The sequence below is a fragment of the Andrographis paniculata genome, unplaced genomic scaffold, assembly GCF_009805555.1.
Source record: "Andrographis paniculata isolate CXL003 unplaced genomic scaffold, ASM980555v1 Contig36END, whole genome shotgun sequence".
NCBI classification, from domain to species: domain Eukaryota; kingdom Viridiplantae; phylum Streptophyta; class Magnoliopsida; order Lamiales; family Acanthaceae; genus Andrographis; species Andrographis paniculata.
In genome coordinates, this window is record NW_026137569.1 from 2,423,242 (window position 1) to 2,440,976 (window position 17,735).

At 38.2% G+C, this 17,735-nt stretch overlaps 4 protein-coding genes across 4 annotated transcripts; 3 read left to right on the forward strand and 1 right to left on the reverse strand.

Annotated features, from left to right (window-relative positions):
• The first annotated feature begins 1,334 nt into the window (after positions 1-1,334).
• On the forward strand, positions 1,335-4,515 carry LOC127249718 (cellulose synthase-like protein E6). The gene is made up of 6 exons (XM_051272653.1): positions 1,335-1,852; positions 1,927-2,389; positions 2,479-2,610; positions 2,704-2,916; positions 3,000-3,224; positions 3,445-4,515. The coding sequence occupies exons 1-6, from the start codon at positions 1,542-1,544 to the stop codon at positions 4,330-4,332; spliced, it is 2,232 nt and encodes a 743-aa protein (XP_051128610.1). The 5' UTR covers positions 1,335-1,541; the 3' UTR covers positions 4,333-4,515.
• Positions 4,516-6,557: 2,042 nt separating this feature from the next.
• LOC127249719 (cellulose synthase-like protein E6) lies at positions 6,558-9,477 on the forward strand. The gene is made up of 6 exons (XM_051272654.1): positions 6,558-7,021; positions 7,094-7,556; positions 7,646-7,777; positions 7,862-8,074; positions 8,148-8,372; positions 8,438-9,477. Exons 1-6 carry the CDS (start codon positions 6,711-6,713, stop codon positions 9,323-9,325), a joined length of 2,232 nt encoding a protein of 743 aa, XP_051128611.1. The 5' UTR covers positions 6,558-6,710; the 3' UTR covers positions 9,326-9,477.
• A 2,107-nt stretch (positions 9,478-11,584) lies between these two features.
• On the forward strand, positions 11,585-17,593 carry LOC127249643 (GDSL esterase/lipase At5g03980-like). The gene is made up of 6 exons (XM_051272554.1): positions 11,585-11,643; positions 15,863-16,022; positions 16,094-16,306; positions 16,422-16,570; positions 16,671-16,944; positions 17,059-17,593. Exons 2-6 carry the CDS (start codon positions 15,902-15,904, stop codon positions 17,265-17,267), a joined length of 966 nt encoding a protein of 321 aa, XP_051128511.1. The 5' UTR covers positions 11,585-11,643; positions 15,863-15,901; the 3' UTR covers positions 17,268-17,593.
• On the reverse strand, positions 12,024-14,941 carry LOC127249642 (cellulose synthase-like protein E6). The gene is made up of 6 exons (XM_051272553.1): positions 14,543-14,941; positions 14,010-14,472; positions 13,789-13,920; positions 13,492-13,704; positions 13,194-13,418; positions 12,024-13,131 (listed from the first exon to the last, which is right to left on the reverse strand). Exons 1-6 carry the CDS (start codon positions 14,821-14,823, stop codon positions 12,244-12,246), a joined length of 2,202 nt encoding a protein of 733 aa, XP_051128510.1. The 5' UTR covers positions 14,824-14,941; the 3' UTR covers positions 12,024-12,243.
• Positions 17,594-17,735: the final 142 nt, after the last annotated feature.

Below are 17,735 nucleotides of genomic sequence, written 5' to 3' on the forward strand. Positions count from 1 at the left end.
TTTTACTTATTTATTAATTTTATTTAAGAAAATATTCATTTAAGTATTAAAAAAAAAGTAATATAATTATAAAAACTACGGTTAAAAAAATTTTGTGAAAAGAAACAAACTTGTAATAAAAATAATGATAATTATAATAAATAAATACTAAATGGATTAAATGTAATAAATCAAAAAACAATATCCGTTAAATTTACTTCATTACTAATTTTAAAAAAAATCAACGAATCAACATTAATTATTATATTTTATTTAACACTTATTTATGACAAATATCATCATCTTTATTATATTCTCTCTTCATTTATTTTAACTTCTAACTAAATTTCAAAAAATACCCAAATTATCTTTTTACTTTTATATTTTTTAATATATTCTTTATTTTCTTTAATCTTTGTATCGGCCCAAATGAATTAATTTTAATAGACGAACAATAGTTTTTGGTAGTTAAACTCTAGGTACCAAACACACACTCAAGAGAATCACATTTAACTGTAATATTTTTATTTTTTTTAAAGAAAAACCATCCAAACACACCGGGTTTGAGAAGATTTGGTTTGAGTTTTGTTTGGATTTAAATTTTTTGATAGTTTTGAAAAAATGTGTTTTTTTTGGGTTAATAGATTCGAGGAGTTTTTATAGAAATTGATTTGATAGTCACTAACTATAATAATATAAATGTGTAATAAATTAAATTATAAAATTAATAATAGTGTGTCTTAAATATTAATTTATATTATTTATAAATACATATTTATATTTATATTATATAAAATTTTACCTAAAATGATATTATATTGTATATATTTTATTAAAATAATTAAACATATATTTTAAATATTTTTAATTTATATATTACATTATAAACCAAATATTATTTAGGGTGTGTTTATTTGGGGGATTGGATTAGATTTCCACTATTCATCCCATTTTTTCCTAAAAAAATATCAAATCAAACACCTATTTTTTATTTTTTATATTATACTAAAAATTAATTTTACATTCAAAACATCCTATCAACGTCCTATTTATATCACATCATACAACTATTCAAATTCAAAATTTTTACTATTCAAATCCCAATTCAAAATCCAAAACTCCAGACAAACACACCCTAAATAAATTACTTCTAATCCAATTGTTAATCTAATTTCTAATACAAAGAGACAAAATAGTTAATTTGATGCAGTGTTGTATGACCGCCCAATGCTGCCCGTGTTCTACTGTGATTGACATGTACAGATGATAGAACTTGTCTGGTAGAGTCTGGATTAGCGCTCAAATGACACTCTACGAGTACTTCCATGGTAGGCTGGTAGCCAAATAAACACATTCACAATAACTCTACCCAATCATTGATTGCATTAGTTAATTGGTGATTGGTAATGGTAGGCTAGCACGAGTACAAGTTTGGGACCAGTCTTCTGCATGCTCAAATAAATTGAAGACTATTTGTGCTACTTACTGCGTGCCACAGATTGAACAAGATTAACCAAGAAGAAGCAGCAGCAGCAGCTACTGTTGTCTGTTGCAGACCAAACATGGCGGGTGGAATTGGAGTCGGAGAAGAACAACAAATCAATGGCGGTAATAGTAATACTAATCTCCCTTTGTTCGAGACTAAGGCTGCAAGAGGACGACCTATCCACCGACTCTACTGCCTCACAATGGTCCTCGCCATCCTTTCCATGTGGACTTACAGACTGACCCACATCCCCGCCGCCGCCGGAAGATTCCCCTGGCTCGCCATGCTCTTCGCCGAGCTAGTTTTTGGCCTGTACTGGTTCATCGCTCAGACCGCCCGTTGGCGCGTCGTCTATCGTTATCCCTTCAAGGACAGGCTCTCTTCCAGGTAAATTTTCAAAAAATACACTTATGATTGCAGGCCTGGATGGATTAGATAATTTTGATTTTGATTTCCGCAAGGTACGAGGATGAGAAGTTGCCGGCGGTGGACATTTTCATCTGCACGGCAGATCCTACAATGGAACCGCCGTCTATGGTGATCGGCACGGTTCTCTCCGTCATGTCCTTCAACTATCCGCCGGAGAAGCTCAGCGTTTACCTCTCCGACGATGCTGGTTCGGACCTGACCTTCTACGGCCTTCTCGAGGCTTCCAAATTTGCCAAACGTTGGATACCTTTCTGTAAGAAGTACCATGTCGAGCCGAGGACTCCCCAACGCTATTTCTCCGACACGATTCCATTCGATGGATCTGAATTTTCGAAACAATGGAGCGATACGAAGGTGTTGTATGAGGACATGAAAAATCGGGTTGATTCTGCGGCGGCGAAAGGGTGCGTTTCGAAAGAATATAAGGATCAACATAGAGGTTTCTCCGAATGGAATTCGACAGCGACAAGACGGGATCACCAATCCATTGTTCAGGTAGTCGTCGGCAAATCAATCGAATTTAGTTTTGTCGAGATTAAGGAAGACAAGGTACAATTAAACATGTAGTTGTAATGTGCTTACAGATCTTGATCGAAGGATGGAATCCTACAGCTGTCGATGCCGAGGGAAACAGATTGCCGACGTTAGTTTACTTATCGCGCGAAAAGAGACCAAGAAAGCCTCACAACTTCAAGGCCGGAGCAATGAATGCATTGGTGAACTTCACTTCTTCTTGCTTGACTCAATAATCGCCGTCTTAATCTTAAGTGAATCGATACAATTATATATATGTCTATGTATGTGTACAGATAAGAGTGTCTTCCGAAATCAGCAATGCGCCCATCATACTCAACGTCGACTGCGATATGTACGCAAACGATCCTGATGCAGTCCGCGACGCATTGTGCTTCTTCCTCGACGAGAAGCACGGGCAGAGGATAGCATACGTGCAACATCCTCAATACTATTATAACATTGTCAAGAACGACGTCTACGCAAATTTCTACTTAGCTGTTATGGAAGTATGTCTCGGACATAATCCTCGCAACATTTCATACACCTCGTAACTTTGTCGACTGATCGATCTTTCCATTTGCTTTGCAAGATTGAGCTCTGCGGTATCGATGGCTTTGGCGGTCCTCTTTACATTGGCACCGGATGTTTCCACCGGCGGGAGAGCCTTTCAGGCAAAAAGTATTCGGGAAGCCACAAAATCGAATGCCACAACGTCGAAGACACCACGAAAGGCAGAGACATTCGAGAGCTGGAGGAAGCTTCGAAAGCATTAGCAGCTTGTAGCTATGAGAACAGCACACTATGGGGGACGGAAGTTCGATCAATTCCTTTACTACATTATCGATATCAGAGCCTTAGATTTTGAATTTCAGTCTCACTGTCCCCCATTTGTTGTCGTTTATGTGCAAATTTTGTTTGGTGACATTTATCTCCAAGCACGTGTGAGGGCGTGTTAGTCCTAAAAATTTAATTTTCGAGGTGAAACAGTCAATTACATCATCTAACAGCGGATGTAATGATTAACGATCTTGCAGATGGGATTGCTGTACGGATGTCCAGTCGAGGACATAGCCACGGGGTTAACGATAAAATGCAGGGGATGGAGGGCGGTGTACTACACTCCGACCAAGTATGGCTTCCTTGGCATGGCCCCGACATCCTTAGACGGATGTCTCGTTCAATACAAGAGATGGTCCGAGGGATTGTTTCAGATCTTCGTGTCGAAGTACTGCCCCTTCATCAACGGTCGCGGCAAAATTTCGTTGGGACTGAAAATCGCGTACTGCAACTTCCTCCTATGGCCTCTACTGTCGTTGCCTACATTTAGCTACGCCATCGTTCCCGCGATCTCTTTAATCCGAGGCACACCCATTTTCCCCGAGGCGTCGACCTCGTGGTTCTTCGTTTTTGCGTATGTTTACATTGCGAAGACGGGTTATACCTTATCCGAAGAATTGATACACGGCGGCACGTTGAGAGGATGGTATAACTTGCAGAGGATGACCGTTATAAGGCGATCGACTGCCTTCTTGTTCGGGCTTGTGGACAACGTTAAAAGGCATTTAGGCCTCAAGGAAACGTCGTTTGCGCTGACGAGCAAAGTGATGGACGGCGAGACGAGGAAGAGGTACGAGGAGGGAGTGATGGAGTTCGGGAGCGATTCGATCATGTTGTCGATTATTACGACGTTGGCGCTGCTCAACCTTTTCGGTTTCGGATGGGGAGTTTTTGTTCGGACAGCCTTGATGTCGTCGCGGCCGAGGCTTGTGCCCGAGGCCGTGATTTGCGCGGCGATGGTGGCGCTGAACTTGCCTGTTTATGAAGCGGTGTTCCTCCGGAGGGACGCCGGCAGCTTGCCGTCAGCCGTGAAGTTCAAGGCGGCCGTCGTGGCGTCGATTGCATGCGTGATTGCAGCTTGTTAGGGCGTGTTGTCTTAAAAACATTAAATTCAGCATGTGTGCTGATGTTTATAAAATATATTTAGATAATTATATTTATTATATTATTTAACGGAGTCAAATGAAAAAAATTAAATTGTGTATTGTTATTTTTCCATATATTTTGTAAGAGTGCGCGGGCTATGTGTAAAATTCAGTACTGTGTTTCACAGTGTGTTGTAGGGATAACACACGGTATTATAACAAATAGAACACATAGTTAATATTATATAAATACAAACACATCACTTAACAACACATATTATCTAACATCAAATATTTTGGATTATTTTTATTTGTCTCAAATTTGTTGTAATATGTTCAAATTTAAAAATAATTAATTACATATATATATAAATATATATATATATTTCATATCATCGTCACTCAAATTAAAAATAACTATATATTTTTCTTTTCAATCACACCCTCTAGTATTTAAATTATTTTAAATTGTCCTATTTAATACTAATCACATAAATTCTCGTGTCGAACTCAAATATTTGACGGTATTTGGGACAAAGTGAGTACTTATTTGTAGGTTTCCGTCATATATAACTATTTTTTCATTTTTGTCTGTTAATTCACATATATTCCTTTTATTTTTTTTAGTCAAAATATTTTTTTATTTTAATAAAAAATAATATTTTAGACAATATTACAAATAATACTATTAAAAAATTAAATGAATTAATGAAAAAAGTTGCATTTTTATTTTCTGTTATGCTATTATCTCTAGAATATTAATATATTAAAATCCATGTATAAAAAAATAAATGAATATATATAACTCGAATGAAGGGGGTATTATAAAATCAAAGATGGGATGACGGTCCGGCACTCTAATTGCAACAACGAGTGGTCGAGGAAGTTAATTTCACAACTGGGTTTCACTTCATGGATTGGAATGAATATTGAAACAAGACTAATAATTATTTTTGCCACGGCGACGGACGGTGATAGCAACGGCGGTGGCCTGGCGATAGTGGCGACAACGATGGCAGCGGGTGATTCCGGCGAATGACCCAGATTGCTGGTGGGGGAAAAATAAGAAATGAAAATTTTGCGAGATAATAGAAATTGTAATAATTAGGATTTTAGGATATTAATTAATATACTTACATAAATATGATAAATAATAAAATAAATATATATTTATTTTTATTTTTATGACGTGGAAATTCGCCGCCGTTATTTAAAAATGTGCATTAGGTAAACCCCGTCGAAGCTAATACCCTGCAAACTATAATTAAAATATATGGAAAGTGTTTATAATATTTATATATATATATATAAAATATTTTACTATATATAATACATATAATAAAATTTAATACAGTAAATAGCTATACAGTATTCCTCTTCCTCCTGGTACCCTTTCAGGTAGGGAGACATGTATTTACACAATGTATATTAATAAATTATTAATAATAAATTATAATTTTATTTTATTATTTTATATATGAATAATATATTTTGAATATTTCTATTATTATATCTTAATAAAATATATACGATATAGTTTATGAACGTCATTTGCCAGATAATAAAATTTTATAATATAAATAAATAAATAATATATATTTATTTATACTTAATTTAAAATTATTTTTTATTAAAAATGAGAAACTTTAAATATAGATAAAAATATTTATTATTGAGTAGATATATAAAAATAAAAGGATTTTGAGTTGATTTAATTAAATTGATTTTTATTGATTACATATGTTTAAGATAAATAAATTTATTAAAAATAAAAATATCATCTTTTATGAGACGGATTAAAAAAAATAAAAATGATTCATTTGCTAGATAAAGAATGTAATATATACTATATAGATGGAATACATATAATTCAATTACTGACAAAATATATAATTCAATTAAGCAAATCATAAATACTGTCTATACCACAATGTAATATAAGGAATCACATAAGATTTAAATGGATTTTTTTTTAATAATGGTCACATTTTTAATTAATATAATAGTTAATTTTTGACTAAATTAAATTACTTGCTTAATTTAAAATTACTAAAATAAATATTTAAATCTTAAATTACAATTTTAATTTTTTTTTATTAATATCCGTTGGATCGATCAAAAATTACAATCCTACGGCTATAGATAAATGAGAGCTTTTTAATTCTTTTCCACTTTGACATTAATTGTTTGCTTTCAATTAAATAAATGATTAATTAAACCAAACACCATAATCGATCTACCCAATTATTGATTGCATTGGTGAATTGTTCGATTCGAAGGCTAGCCCGAGTAGAAGTTTGGAACCAGGCTTCTGCAATCTGCTTTGTGCCACAGATTGAAGAAGAAGAAGCAGCTACTGTTACTGTTGCGGACCAAACATGGTGGATGGGGTTGAAGAAGAACCACAGATCAATGGCGGTAATACTAATAGTAATACTAATCTCCCTTTGTTCGAGACAACGGCTGCAAGAGGACGACCTATCCACCGACTCTACTGCCTCACAATGCTCGTCGCCATCCTTTCCATGTGGGTTTACAGACTGACCCACATCCCCACCGCCGCCGGAAGATTCCCCTGGCTCGCCATGCTCTTCGCCGAGGTAGTTTTTGGTCTGTACTGGTTTATCTCTCAGGCCACCCGTTGGCGCGTTGTCTATCGTTATCCCTTCAAGGACAGGCTCTCTTCCAGGTAAATTATAAAAATATAATTACAGGCCTGGATTAGATAATTTTGATTTTGATTTTGATTTCGATTCCCCAGGTATAAGGATGAGAAGTTGCCGGCGGTGGACATTTTCATCTGCACGGCGGATCCTACGATGGAGCCGCCGTCTATGGTGATCGGCACGGTTCTATCCGTCATGTCCTTCAACTATCCGCCGGAGAAGCTCAGCGTTTACCTCTCCGACGATGCTGGTTCGGACCTCACCTTCTACGGCCTTCTCGAGGCCTCTCAATTTGCCACACGTTGGATACCTTTCTGTAAGAAATATCATGTCGAGCCGAGGACTCCCCAACGCTATTTCTCCGACACGATTCCATTCGATGGATCTGAATTTTCGAAACAATGGAACGATATGAAGGTGCTGTATGATGACATAAAAAATCGGGTCGATTCTGCGGCAGCGAGAGGGAGCGTTTCGAAAGAAGTTAAGGATCAACATAGAGGTTTCTCCGAATGGAATTCGACAGCGACGAGACAGGATCATCAACCCATTGTTCAGGTTGTTGTTGGCGAATCAATCGAATTTAGTTTTGTAGAGATTAAGGAAGACGAGGTATAATTGAACTTGTAGTTGTAATGTGCTTACAGATCTTGATCGATGGATGGAATCCTGCGGCAGTCGATGCCGAGGGAAACAGATTGCCGACGTTAGTTTACTTATCGCGCGAAAAGAGACCAAGAAAGCCTCACAACTTCAAGGCTGGAGCAATGAATGCATTGGTGATCTTCACTCGTCTAGCTCGACTCAATAATCGTCGTCTTAACTGAATCTAGACAATTATATATGTCTATGTATGTGTACAGATAAGAGTGTCTTCTGAAATCAGCAACGCGCCGATCATACTCAACGTCGACTGCGATATGTACGCGAACGATCCTGAAGCAGTCCGCGACGCATTGTGCTTCTTCCTCGACGAGAAGCACGGGCAGAGGATATCCTACGTGCAGCATCCTCAATACTTTTATAACATCGTCAAGGATGACGTCTACGCGAATGTCAGCTTAGCTCTTAATGAAGTATGCCCTGACATATTTATCGCAACATTTCATAACTCTGTCGACTGATCGATCTTTCCCTTTGATTCACAAGATTGAGCTCTGCGGTATCGATGGCTTTGGCGGCGCTCTTTACATTGGCACCGGATGTTTCCACCGGCGCGAGAGCCTTTCAGGCAAAAAGTACTTGGGAAGCCACAAAATCGAATGCCACAACGTTGAAGACACAACAAAAGGCAGAGGCGTTCGAGAGCTAGAGGAAGCTTCGAAAGCATTAGCAGCTTGTAGCTATGAGAACGGCACGCTGTGGGGGAAGGAGGTTCGATCGAATCCTTTACTACATCATTCGATATCGTGCGCATGTAATGATTAACGATCTTGCAGATGGGATTGGTGTACGGATGTCCGGTCGAAGACATGGCCACGGGGCTAACGATACATTGCAGGGGGTGGAGGCCGGTGTTCTACAATCCGAGGAAGCATGGCTTCCTCGGCATAGCCCCGACATCCTTAGACGTATGTCTCGTTCAATACAAGCGATGGTCCGAGGGACTGTTTCAGATCTTCGTGTCGAAGTACTCCCCCTTCATCAACGGTCGCGGCAAGATTTCGTTGGGACTGCAAATCGGGTACTGCAACTTCCTCCTATGGCCTCCCCTGTCATTGCCTACGTTTTGCTACGCCATCGTTCCCGCGATTTCTTTGATCCGAGGCACGCCCATTTTCCCCGAGGCGTCGACCTCGTGGTTCTTCGTTTTCACGTACGTTTACATTGCTAAGACGGGTTATACCTTAGCCGAGGATTTGTTGCTCGGGGACACGTTGAGAGGATGGTGTAACTTGCAGAGGATGACGGTTATAAGGCGAACGACTGCGGTCTTTTTCGCGCTTTTGGACAACATCAAGAAGCAGCTAGGCCTCAAGGAAACGTCGTTTGCGCTGACAAGCAAAGTGGTCGACGATGAGGCGAGGAAGAGGTACGAGAAGGGAGTGATGGAGTTCGGGAGCGATTCGATCATGTTGTCGATTATTACGACGTTGGCGTTGCTCAACCTTTTCGGTTTTGGATGGGGAGTTTTTGTTCAGACAGCCTTGATGTCGTCACGGCCGAGGCTCGTGCCCGAGGTTGTGATTTGCGCGGCGATGGTGGCGCTGAACTTGCCTGTTTATGAAGCGGTGTTCCTCCGGAGGGACGCCGGCAGCGTGCCGCCGGCGGTGAAGTTCAAGGCGGCCATCGTGGCGTCGATTGCATGCGTGATTGCAGCTAGTTAGGGTGCGTTGTCTAACTACAGCGGGCGAGCTTAAATCGAACCGAATTGAGTCAAATTCACAAATGAATTTGTTTAACCGCTCTATAGCCAATGTATTAAGGTCAACTTCCATTTAACTTTCTAGTTTCAAAATCAGATTTTCATTTATTCCCTTTTATTACTTTTAAAACCATATTTTTACTCTTGAAAATATAAATGAAACAAAATATATTTTTATAAAAGTTAATGTTATTTGTTACGTAGATATGATTAATTTTCACTATAATTGAAAATTAAAGCAAAATTTTTTTAGGGTGTGTTTGTTTGGGGGTTTGGATTTTGAGTTGGGATTTAAATAGTAAAAATTTTGAATTTGAATAGTTGTATGATGTGATATAAATAGGATTTGATGTGATGTTTTGAATGTAAAATTGATTTTTAGTATAATATAAAAAATAAAAAATAGGTGTTTGATTTGATGTTTTTGGGGGAAAAAAATTGGATGAATAGTGGAAATCCACCAAAATCCTTCAAACAAACACACCCTTAACAGAATTAACGAAAATAGTAAAAAATAATAAGTTTAGTTGAAATGGAAAAATATACTCTCTTCATATCAAAATTGAGTGTCATGTTTCTTCAATTGTTATTCAAATGGAGAAAATTAAAATAAATATTTCGTATTTATTGTCAATTATCATTCGTGTCTTTAAATTGTTATCGTGACAAAATATATTCTACTTTGTATCATTTTTTTGCAATTTTCGTAATATGTAGCACAATTTCACATGCACCGACACCGTCATAAATCAAATGAAAATCCTTCTGTTTTCCATTACAGAGCAACCTCCTGCCTTCCTTGAGGTTTGAGTTGAGTTAAGACTTGATGGGTGACTAGAGTACAAAAAATCATAAAATGTGAAACATGTGAGACATATTTTACGTGACAATTAAAAATAAAGACCCACAATTATTCAATTCAAAGTCTAAAATTTAGTTATGTCTTTTTAGCGTGGCGGGAGGAGAAAAAATTGCGAAAAAATGACACATCTGATATATATTTTGCCAATGTGAAAATTAAAAAGAAAAACTCGTAATTATTCAATTTCACGTTTAAAATTTAGTTATGATTTTTTAACATTTTGGCTTTTATGGACTCTAAACAACTTTGGACTTACAAAAAATTTTGTTGGTTGATTCATATTCTCATTTTGGAAGAACAATATGAATTTCTTTCAATTCCTTGTCTAAAAATTAGTTCAAATATTTTTAGCGTTTTGAGTTTTTAGGACCAATATCACCTCAGATTGATAAAAAAAATCTTGTTGGTTAGTTCGTTTGAGCATTTTGGATTAATCATACAAATTTTGTCTAATTACAAGTCTACAAATTAGTTTAACACTTCATTTGGTGTAAGTTCCGTTCAATTCAAACTCTAAAAAAGAGTTAATATTTTTTTGCGTTTAGAGTTTTTAAGGTCCTTAACGACTTCGAATAAACAAAATAATATCGTTGGTTGGTTCGTTTGATCGTTTTACATTAAAGATGCAAATTTCCTTAAATTACAAGTCTAAAAATGATTTTATATTTTTTAGTGTTTATGGTTTTTAGGCCCTAAATAGTTTCGAATTGACAAAACAATATAATTGATTGGTTTGTTTAGTCGTTTCCGGTTAACTGTGTAAGTTTTGTGTAATTTCGAATCGTATACATTGTTTCAGTGTTCGAGATTTTTAAAACTCTCAATTTGTTAGTATATATGTAATATTAAAAATCGAGATTCTTCAATTCGGAATCAAATAACAGATCTGATTAAGAACATATTCGAGTTTCGCGTTGCACGCGATCTCTTTGAAGCAAATTCGCTCCGCCACCGATTGCTTCCCAGGGTAAAATGAATCGATTAGGGATTTACGATCCCACCACGAACCGAACCAAGAAACTATAGAAGTTTTTGTAAGAGAAATTAAAAGGAAAAAGGAAAACAGAGAGTAGAGAAGTGTTCTTTAATCTGAGAAGAGGAAGATTAAATCACGTGGCCACTAAAACCGTAACCACTACCACCTCCACACATTCCAATTTTTGTTGTAACACTTTTATTTTTTCGATTAAAATTTGAAATAATCAAAATTAATTAATTAAATAAAATAAAATTTATAATAATTGGAACTTTTCTTCAATTGCGCCCGGCTCAAGGTCCAATCTTGACTATATATATCTATATATATATGCCCAATCGTCCAATTCAAAGCCTCCAATCCATTTCTAATTGAACAATAAAGGAGAGTGAATGCATATATAAGAAGGCGGTGGTTTGTTTGATCTCCCGCGAGGAACAAGGTCAGTTTTTTATTTTTTTCTTTTTTTTTTTCTTCTCTTTCACACGTCAACAAAATTATCTCTCACGAAACAATATAGTTGGTCGGTCGTATATTAACAAATGGGGGGCAAAAATTTTAAATTTACAAAACAAATTTTTTATTTGTAAAATAATACTACTATCATCCACTTAATAATTTTATATTTATTTTTTCATACTAATATTAAATATTAATTATTACATAAAATATAGTTCAAATAAAAAAAATAATTTTTTTATTAGTAAATATTGATATATTATATTTTGAAAAAAAAAATTAATACATATTCTTATTAAAAAAAATCAACGCTTCAATGTTTTTATTATTTTTTTATTTATTTTAAATATTTTCTATAGATTATATATATATATATATATTATTCTTTTAAAAATAAAAATATTTAATAAAATAGAGTAAAAGTAGAGTTGGTATGGGCTAAAGTCCACCCTGCCTCTTAATAGTCGGCCACTGATATCAACGGTACCGGCTTAGTCTTTTTAGGTCCTACAAATTTGATTTTAGAATTAAAAAGTTAAATGGAAGTTGTCCTTATACCTTGGCCATAATTAGACGACACTCCCTAAGAAGCTGCAATCATGCATGCAATCGACGCCACAACGGCCGCCTTGAACTTCACCCCCGGCGGCAAGCTGCCGGCGTCCCTCCGGAGGAAAACCGCTTCATAAACAGGCAAGTTCAGCGCCACCATCGCCGCGCAAATCACGACCTCCGACACGAGCCTCGGCCTTGACGACATCAAGGCTGTCCGAACAAACACTCCCCATCCTAAACCGAAAAGGTTGAGCAACGCCAACGTCGTAATAATCAATAACATGATCGAATCGCTTCCGAACTCCATCACTCCCTTCTCGTACCTCTTCCTCGCCTCGTCGTCGACCACTTTGCTCGTCAGCGCAAACGACGTTTCCTTAAGGCCTAAATGCCTTTTGACGTTGTCCAAAAGCCCGAAGAAGAGCGCAGTCGAACGCCTTATAAAGGTCATCCTCTGCAAGTTGCACCATCCTCTCAACGTGTCACCGAGCAACAAATCCTCGGCTAAGGTATAACCCGTCTTAGCAATGTAAACGTACGCGAAAACGAAGAACCACGAGGTCGACGCCTCGGGGAAAATGGGCGTGCCTCGGATCAAAGAAATCGCGGGAACGATGGCATAGCAAAACGTAGGCAACGACAGGGGAGGCCATAGGAGGTAGTTGCAGTAGCCGATTTGAGCTCCCAACGAAATCTTGCCGCGGCCGTAGACGAAGGGGCAGTACTTGGACAAAAAGATCTGAAACATTCCCTCGGACCATCTCTTGTACTGAACGAGACATACGTCTAAGGATGTCGGGGCAATGCCGAGGAAGGCATGTTTCCTCGGAGTGTAGAACACCGGCCTCCATCCCCTGCATTGTATCGTTAGCCCCGTGGCAATGTCTTCGACCGGACATCCGTACACCAATCCCATCTGCAAGATCGGTAATCGTTACAAGCTCGATATCGCTGATGTAGTAAAGGATTCGATCGAACCTCTTTCCCCCACAGCGTGCCGTTCTCATAGCCACAAGCTGCTAATGCTTTCGAAGCTTCCTCTAGCTCTCGAACGCCTCTGCCTTTTGTGGTGTCTTCGACGTTGTGGCATTCGATTTTGTGGCTTCCCGAGTACTTCTTGCCTGAAAGGCTCTCCCGCTGGTGGAAACATCCGGTGCCAATGTAAAGAGCGCTGCCAAAGCCATCGAGACCGCAGAGCTCAATCTTGCGAAGCAAAGGGAAAGATCGATCAGTCAACAGATTTATGAAATGCTGCGATAGTTTTGTCGGGGCATACTTCATTAACAGCTAAGTTGACATTCGCGTAGACGTCGTCCTTGACGACGTTATAATAGTATTGAGGATGCTGCACGTAGGATATCCTCTGCCCCTGCTTCTCGTCGAGGAAGAAGCACAATGCGTCGCGGACTGCATCAGGATCGTTTGCGTACATATCGCAGTCGACATTGAGTATGACTGGCGCGTTGCTGATTTCGGAAGACACTCTTATCTGTACACATACATAGACATTTATAATTGTATCGATTCAGTTAAAACGACGATTATTGAGTCGAGCTAGACGAGTGAAGATCACCAATGCATTCATTGCTCCAGCCTTGAAGTTGTGAGGCTTTCCCGGTCTCTTTTCACGCGATAAGTAAACTAAAGTCGGCAATCTGTTTCCCTCGGCATCGACTGCCGCAGGATTCCATCCACCGATCAAGATCTGTAAGCACATTACAACTACAAGTTTAATTATACCTCGTTTTCCTTAATCTCTACGAAAATAAATTCGACTGATTCGCCAACAACAACCTGAACAATGGATTGATGATCCTGTCTCGTCGCTGTCGAATTCCATTCGGAGAAACCTCTATGTTGATCCCTAACTTCTTTCGAAACGCTCCCTCTCGCCGCCGCAGAATCGACCCGATTTTTCATGTCATCATACAGCACCTTCATATCGCTCCATTGTTTCGAAAATTCAGATCCATCGAATGGAATCGTGTCGGAGAAATAGCGTTGGGGAGTCCTCGGCTCGACATGATATTTCTTACAGAAAGGTATCCAACGTTTGGCAAATTGAGAGGCCTCGAGAAGGCCGTAGAAGGTCAGCTCCGAACCAGCATCGTCGGAGAGGTAAACGCTGAGCTTCTCCGGCGGATAGTTGAAAGACATGACGGATAAAACCGTGCCGATCACCATAGACGGCGGCTCCATCGTAGGATCCGCCGTGCAGATAAAAATGTCCACCGCCGGCAACTTCTCATCCTTATACCTGCGGAATCAAAATCAAAATCAAAATCATCTAATCCATCCAGGCCTGTAATTATATTTTTTCAATTTACCTGGAAGAGAGCCTGTCCTTGAAGGGATAACGATAGACAACGTGCCAACGGGCGACCTGAGAGATGAACCAGTACAGACCAAAAACTACCTCGGCGAAGAGCATGGCGAGCCAGGGGAATCTTCCGGCGGCGGCGGGGATGTGGGTCAGTCTGTAAGCCCACATGGAAAGGATGGCGACAACCATTGTGAGGCAGTAGAGTCGGTGGATAGGTCGTCCTCTTGCAGCCTTTGTCTCGAACAAAGGGAGATTAGTGTTACCTCGATTAACTCCACCCGCCATGTTTGGTCTGCAACAGTAACAGTAGCTGCTGCTTCTTCTTCAATCTGTGGCAGGCAGTAGCACAAAGAAGTCTTCTTGGGTCTGAGGCTTCAATTTATTTGGATATACAGAAGACTGGCCCCATACTACCCAATCACCAATTCACCAAAGCAATTAATAATTGGGTAGAGTTACTTTACTAGTGGTAAGAACTAAGAAGCTGAATGAGAGACAACTAACACAATATCCCGTTTGCGGTAGGTTTAGGTATTTGTCTTTTTTAGGTTTTTAAATTTTGGTTTTTGATTTTTCTATTTTAATTTTTTTTTCTTAAAGAATATCATGTTAAACGCTTAAGTTCTACTTAGAATATTACAAATTTAATTTTATATTTTTAAAATATAACATTATCGTATATTTATATCCTATCGAAGAAATATTTCAATTATAAATTTTATCACTAAAAATCAAAATCCAAACAAACCCTAAGTTAACATTTTATTAAATAAATTTTAAAATGATAAACATATTTAAAAATAACAAACAAATGAATAATCTCCCAAATCTTATCAACTCTTCATAAACAAAATAACAATTCTCAGCCTATCTTATTCATCCATATCAATCAATTTCTATATATATATTTGGATTTTAACAATCCTACATGTTCATTCCAGTTACAATATAATTGTTATATTTGCAGAATTGGTGCCTAAACAAACCTAAACGACTCTCAAAACCCAATCCAACCCACTCTGTGTTATCCAGAACAAAAAACCCTAAAATTTTCAACAATATGTGGATATAGGTTAGGATTATATTTTATATCCAATTAGCATGAATTTCATTTTTATTGTTACAGAAGCATATTTTCTTTTCGATCCTATATATGCAATAGGGAATTTCTACGTAAAGTAAACTTCTTTGAATCACACAAAATATCATTATGGCTTCTCTTCGTTTCTACAAATTCATCATCTTTGCTTCCCTTTGCCTAATTATATCTTCTTCACCCCGATGCTCCAACGCGAATCCTCTTAAAACCTGCAAGTTTGATCAGATATATCAACTCGGCGATTCAATTTCCGACGCCGGAAACATGATCCGCACCGCTCCCGGCGGAGCTGCCACCGCCTACGCCAGGCTACCGTACGGCCAGACATTCTTCCAGAATCCGACGGGGCGTTGTTCTGATGGCCTACTGATGATCGATTATATCGGTACCATAATTTTCATATATATATATATTGATTTGGTAAGTTTAATATCTTGAATTAAATCATCGTGACAGCAATCGCTGCTGGGCTTCCTCTTCTTCCACCGTATAAAAACACCGGAGCAGACTTGACGCGAGGGGTGAACTTTGCGGTGGCTGGCGCCACTGCATTGCCGGCGGGGGCCTTGGCTGCAAGAGGCATAGTTTCTCCGGCGACGGCGGCTTCTCTTAGTGTCCAATTGGATTGGATGTCTTCTTATTTCAATTCCACTTGCTTCGACGAAAGTGGTATATAAAATATTACATTCAATAACTATTTCACTTTTCGCGCTCTTTTGGTGTTTTTTTTTTTTTTGAAAATAAGTGTTAGATATGATATTTTTTGTCGAAATCTGAATAACAGATTGTACCGATAGGCTTGAAACAGCCCTGTTCATGGTCGGTGAAATAGGCGGGAACGATTACAACTACGCAATCTTTCAAGGGAAGTCGATGGACGAAGTTAGGAGCATGGTGCCGGAAGTTGTCGCGGCGATCCTAAAGGCTGCTAAGGTAACTTTATTCGCCATTTAAACTTGTAGCAAGTACATATCAAAATCGAGCGATCAAGAACTACATTATAGTAACTTCATGACGGCGATCTTTCTTTTAGAAAGTGATTGAATTCGGGGCGACAAGAATAGTGATCCCCGGAAACTTCCCCATCGGGTGTTTCCCGATATACAAAACTGCGTTCCAAAGCAACATCCCGGAAGCATACGACGAGAAGCAATGCCTAAAGCATTTGAACAAATTTGCAATGTACCACAACGAAGAGCTGCGGAAAGGCATCGCGGAGCTCAGACAAGAATACATCTATGATCAAATTGTCTATGGAGATTACTACAACGCCTTCGAATATGTCCTTGAAGTGGCCGGGCAGCGCGGTTCGTAATCTAACCTAATCTCATCTCAATATTCCCATCCACATCATAGTGTTCTTTTTCCAGAATGATCAAATAAATATTTTATATTCAAAACATTATATTATATTGCTGTAGGATTGGATACACAACGAGCGTGTTGTGGGCAAGGAGGAATGTATAATTTCGAAATGGGAAGGATGTGTGGAGCCGTTGGTGTTCCAGTTTGTCCGAATCCGGAGAAATACGTGAGTTGGGATGGAGTGCATTTGACACAAGAAGCCTACAAGATCATGGCTCAATGGTTGCTTAGTGACATCTTCGCCAACCTTCGTTGCACTCGTTAACTGCGTTTCAAAAGTTTTCAAAAAAATCTATGTAAATAAAATCTTGATTTCTCCATGTTTCTTATAGTACATTTATGGCATTTTTTATAACGAGTTAGACGTGGTGTGAAGATGATGAACTCGTGACTGTGTGAGTCGAACTTAGTTTGCAAACTATTAGATTCGGCAACGGATTCTCACGTTATCCCAAAGAAATACTACTATGCGGGTAAATAATGTAAAAAATTCAAGACTTTTGAATGGACAAAAATTTGCAAATTTGAAGCTTTAGTTTATTATCTGTGTATAAAATTTTAGCAAAAGTGATCAATCGGATCGGATGAAAATGTAACAACCGTCGCCAAAATTAGCAAAAAAAATTCTTCCATTGTGTCCGACGGAAAAATAAAAAAAAAAATTGTAAATTCTTCCATTCTAATGTCAACCTGAACCTGAGACCAAGTTGTTCAAGGTACACCTCATTCTAGA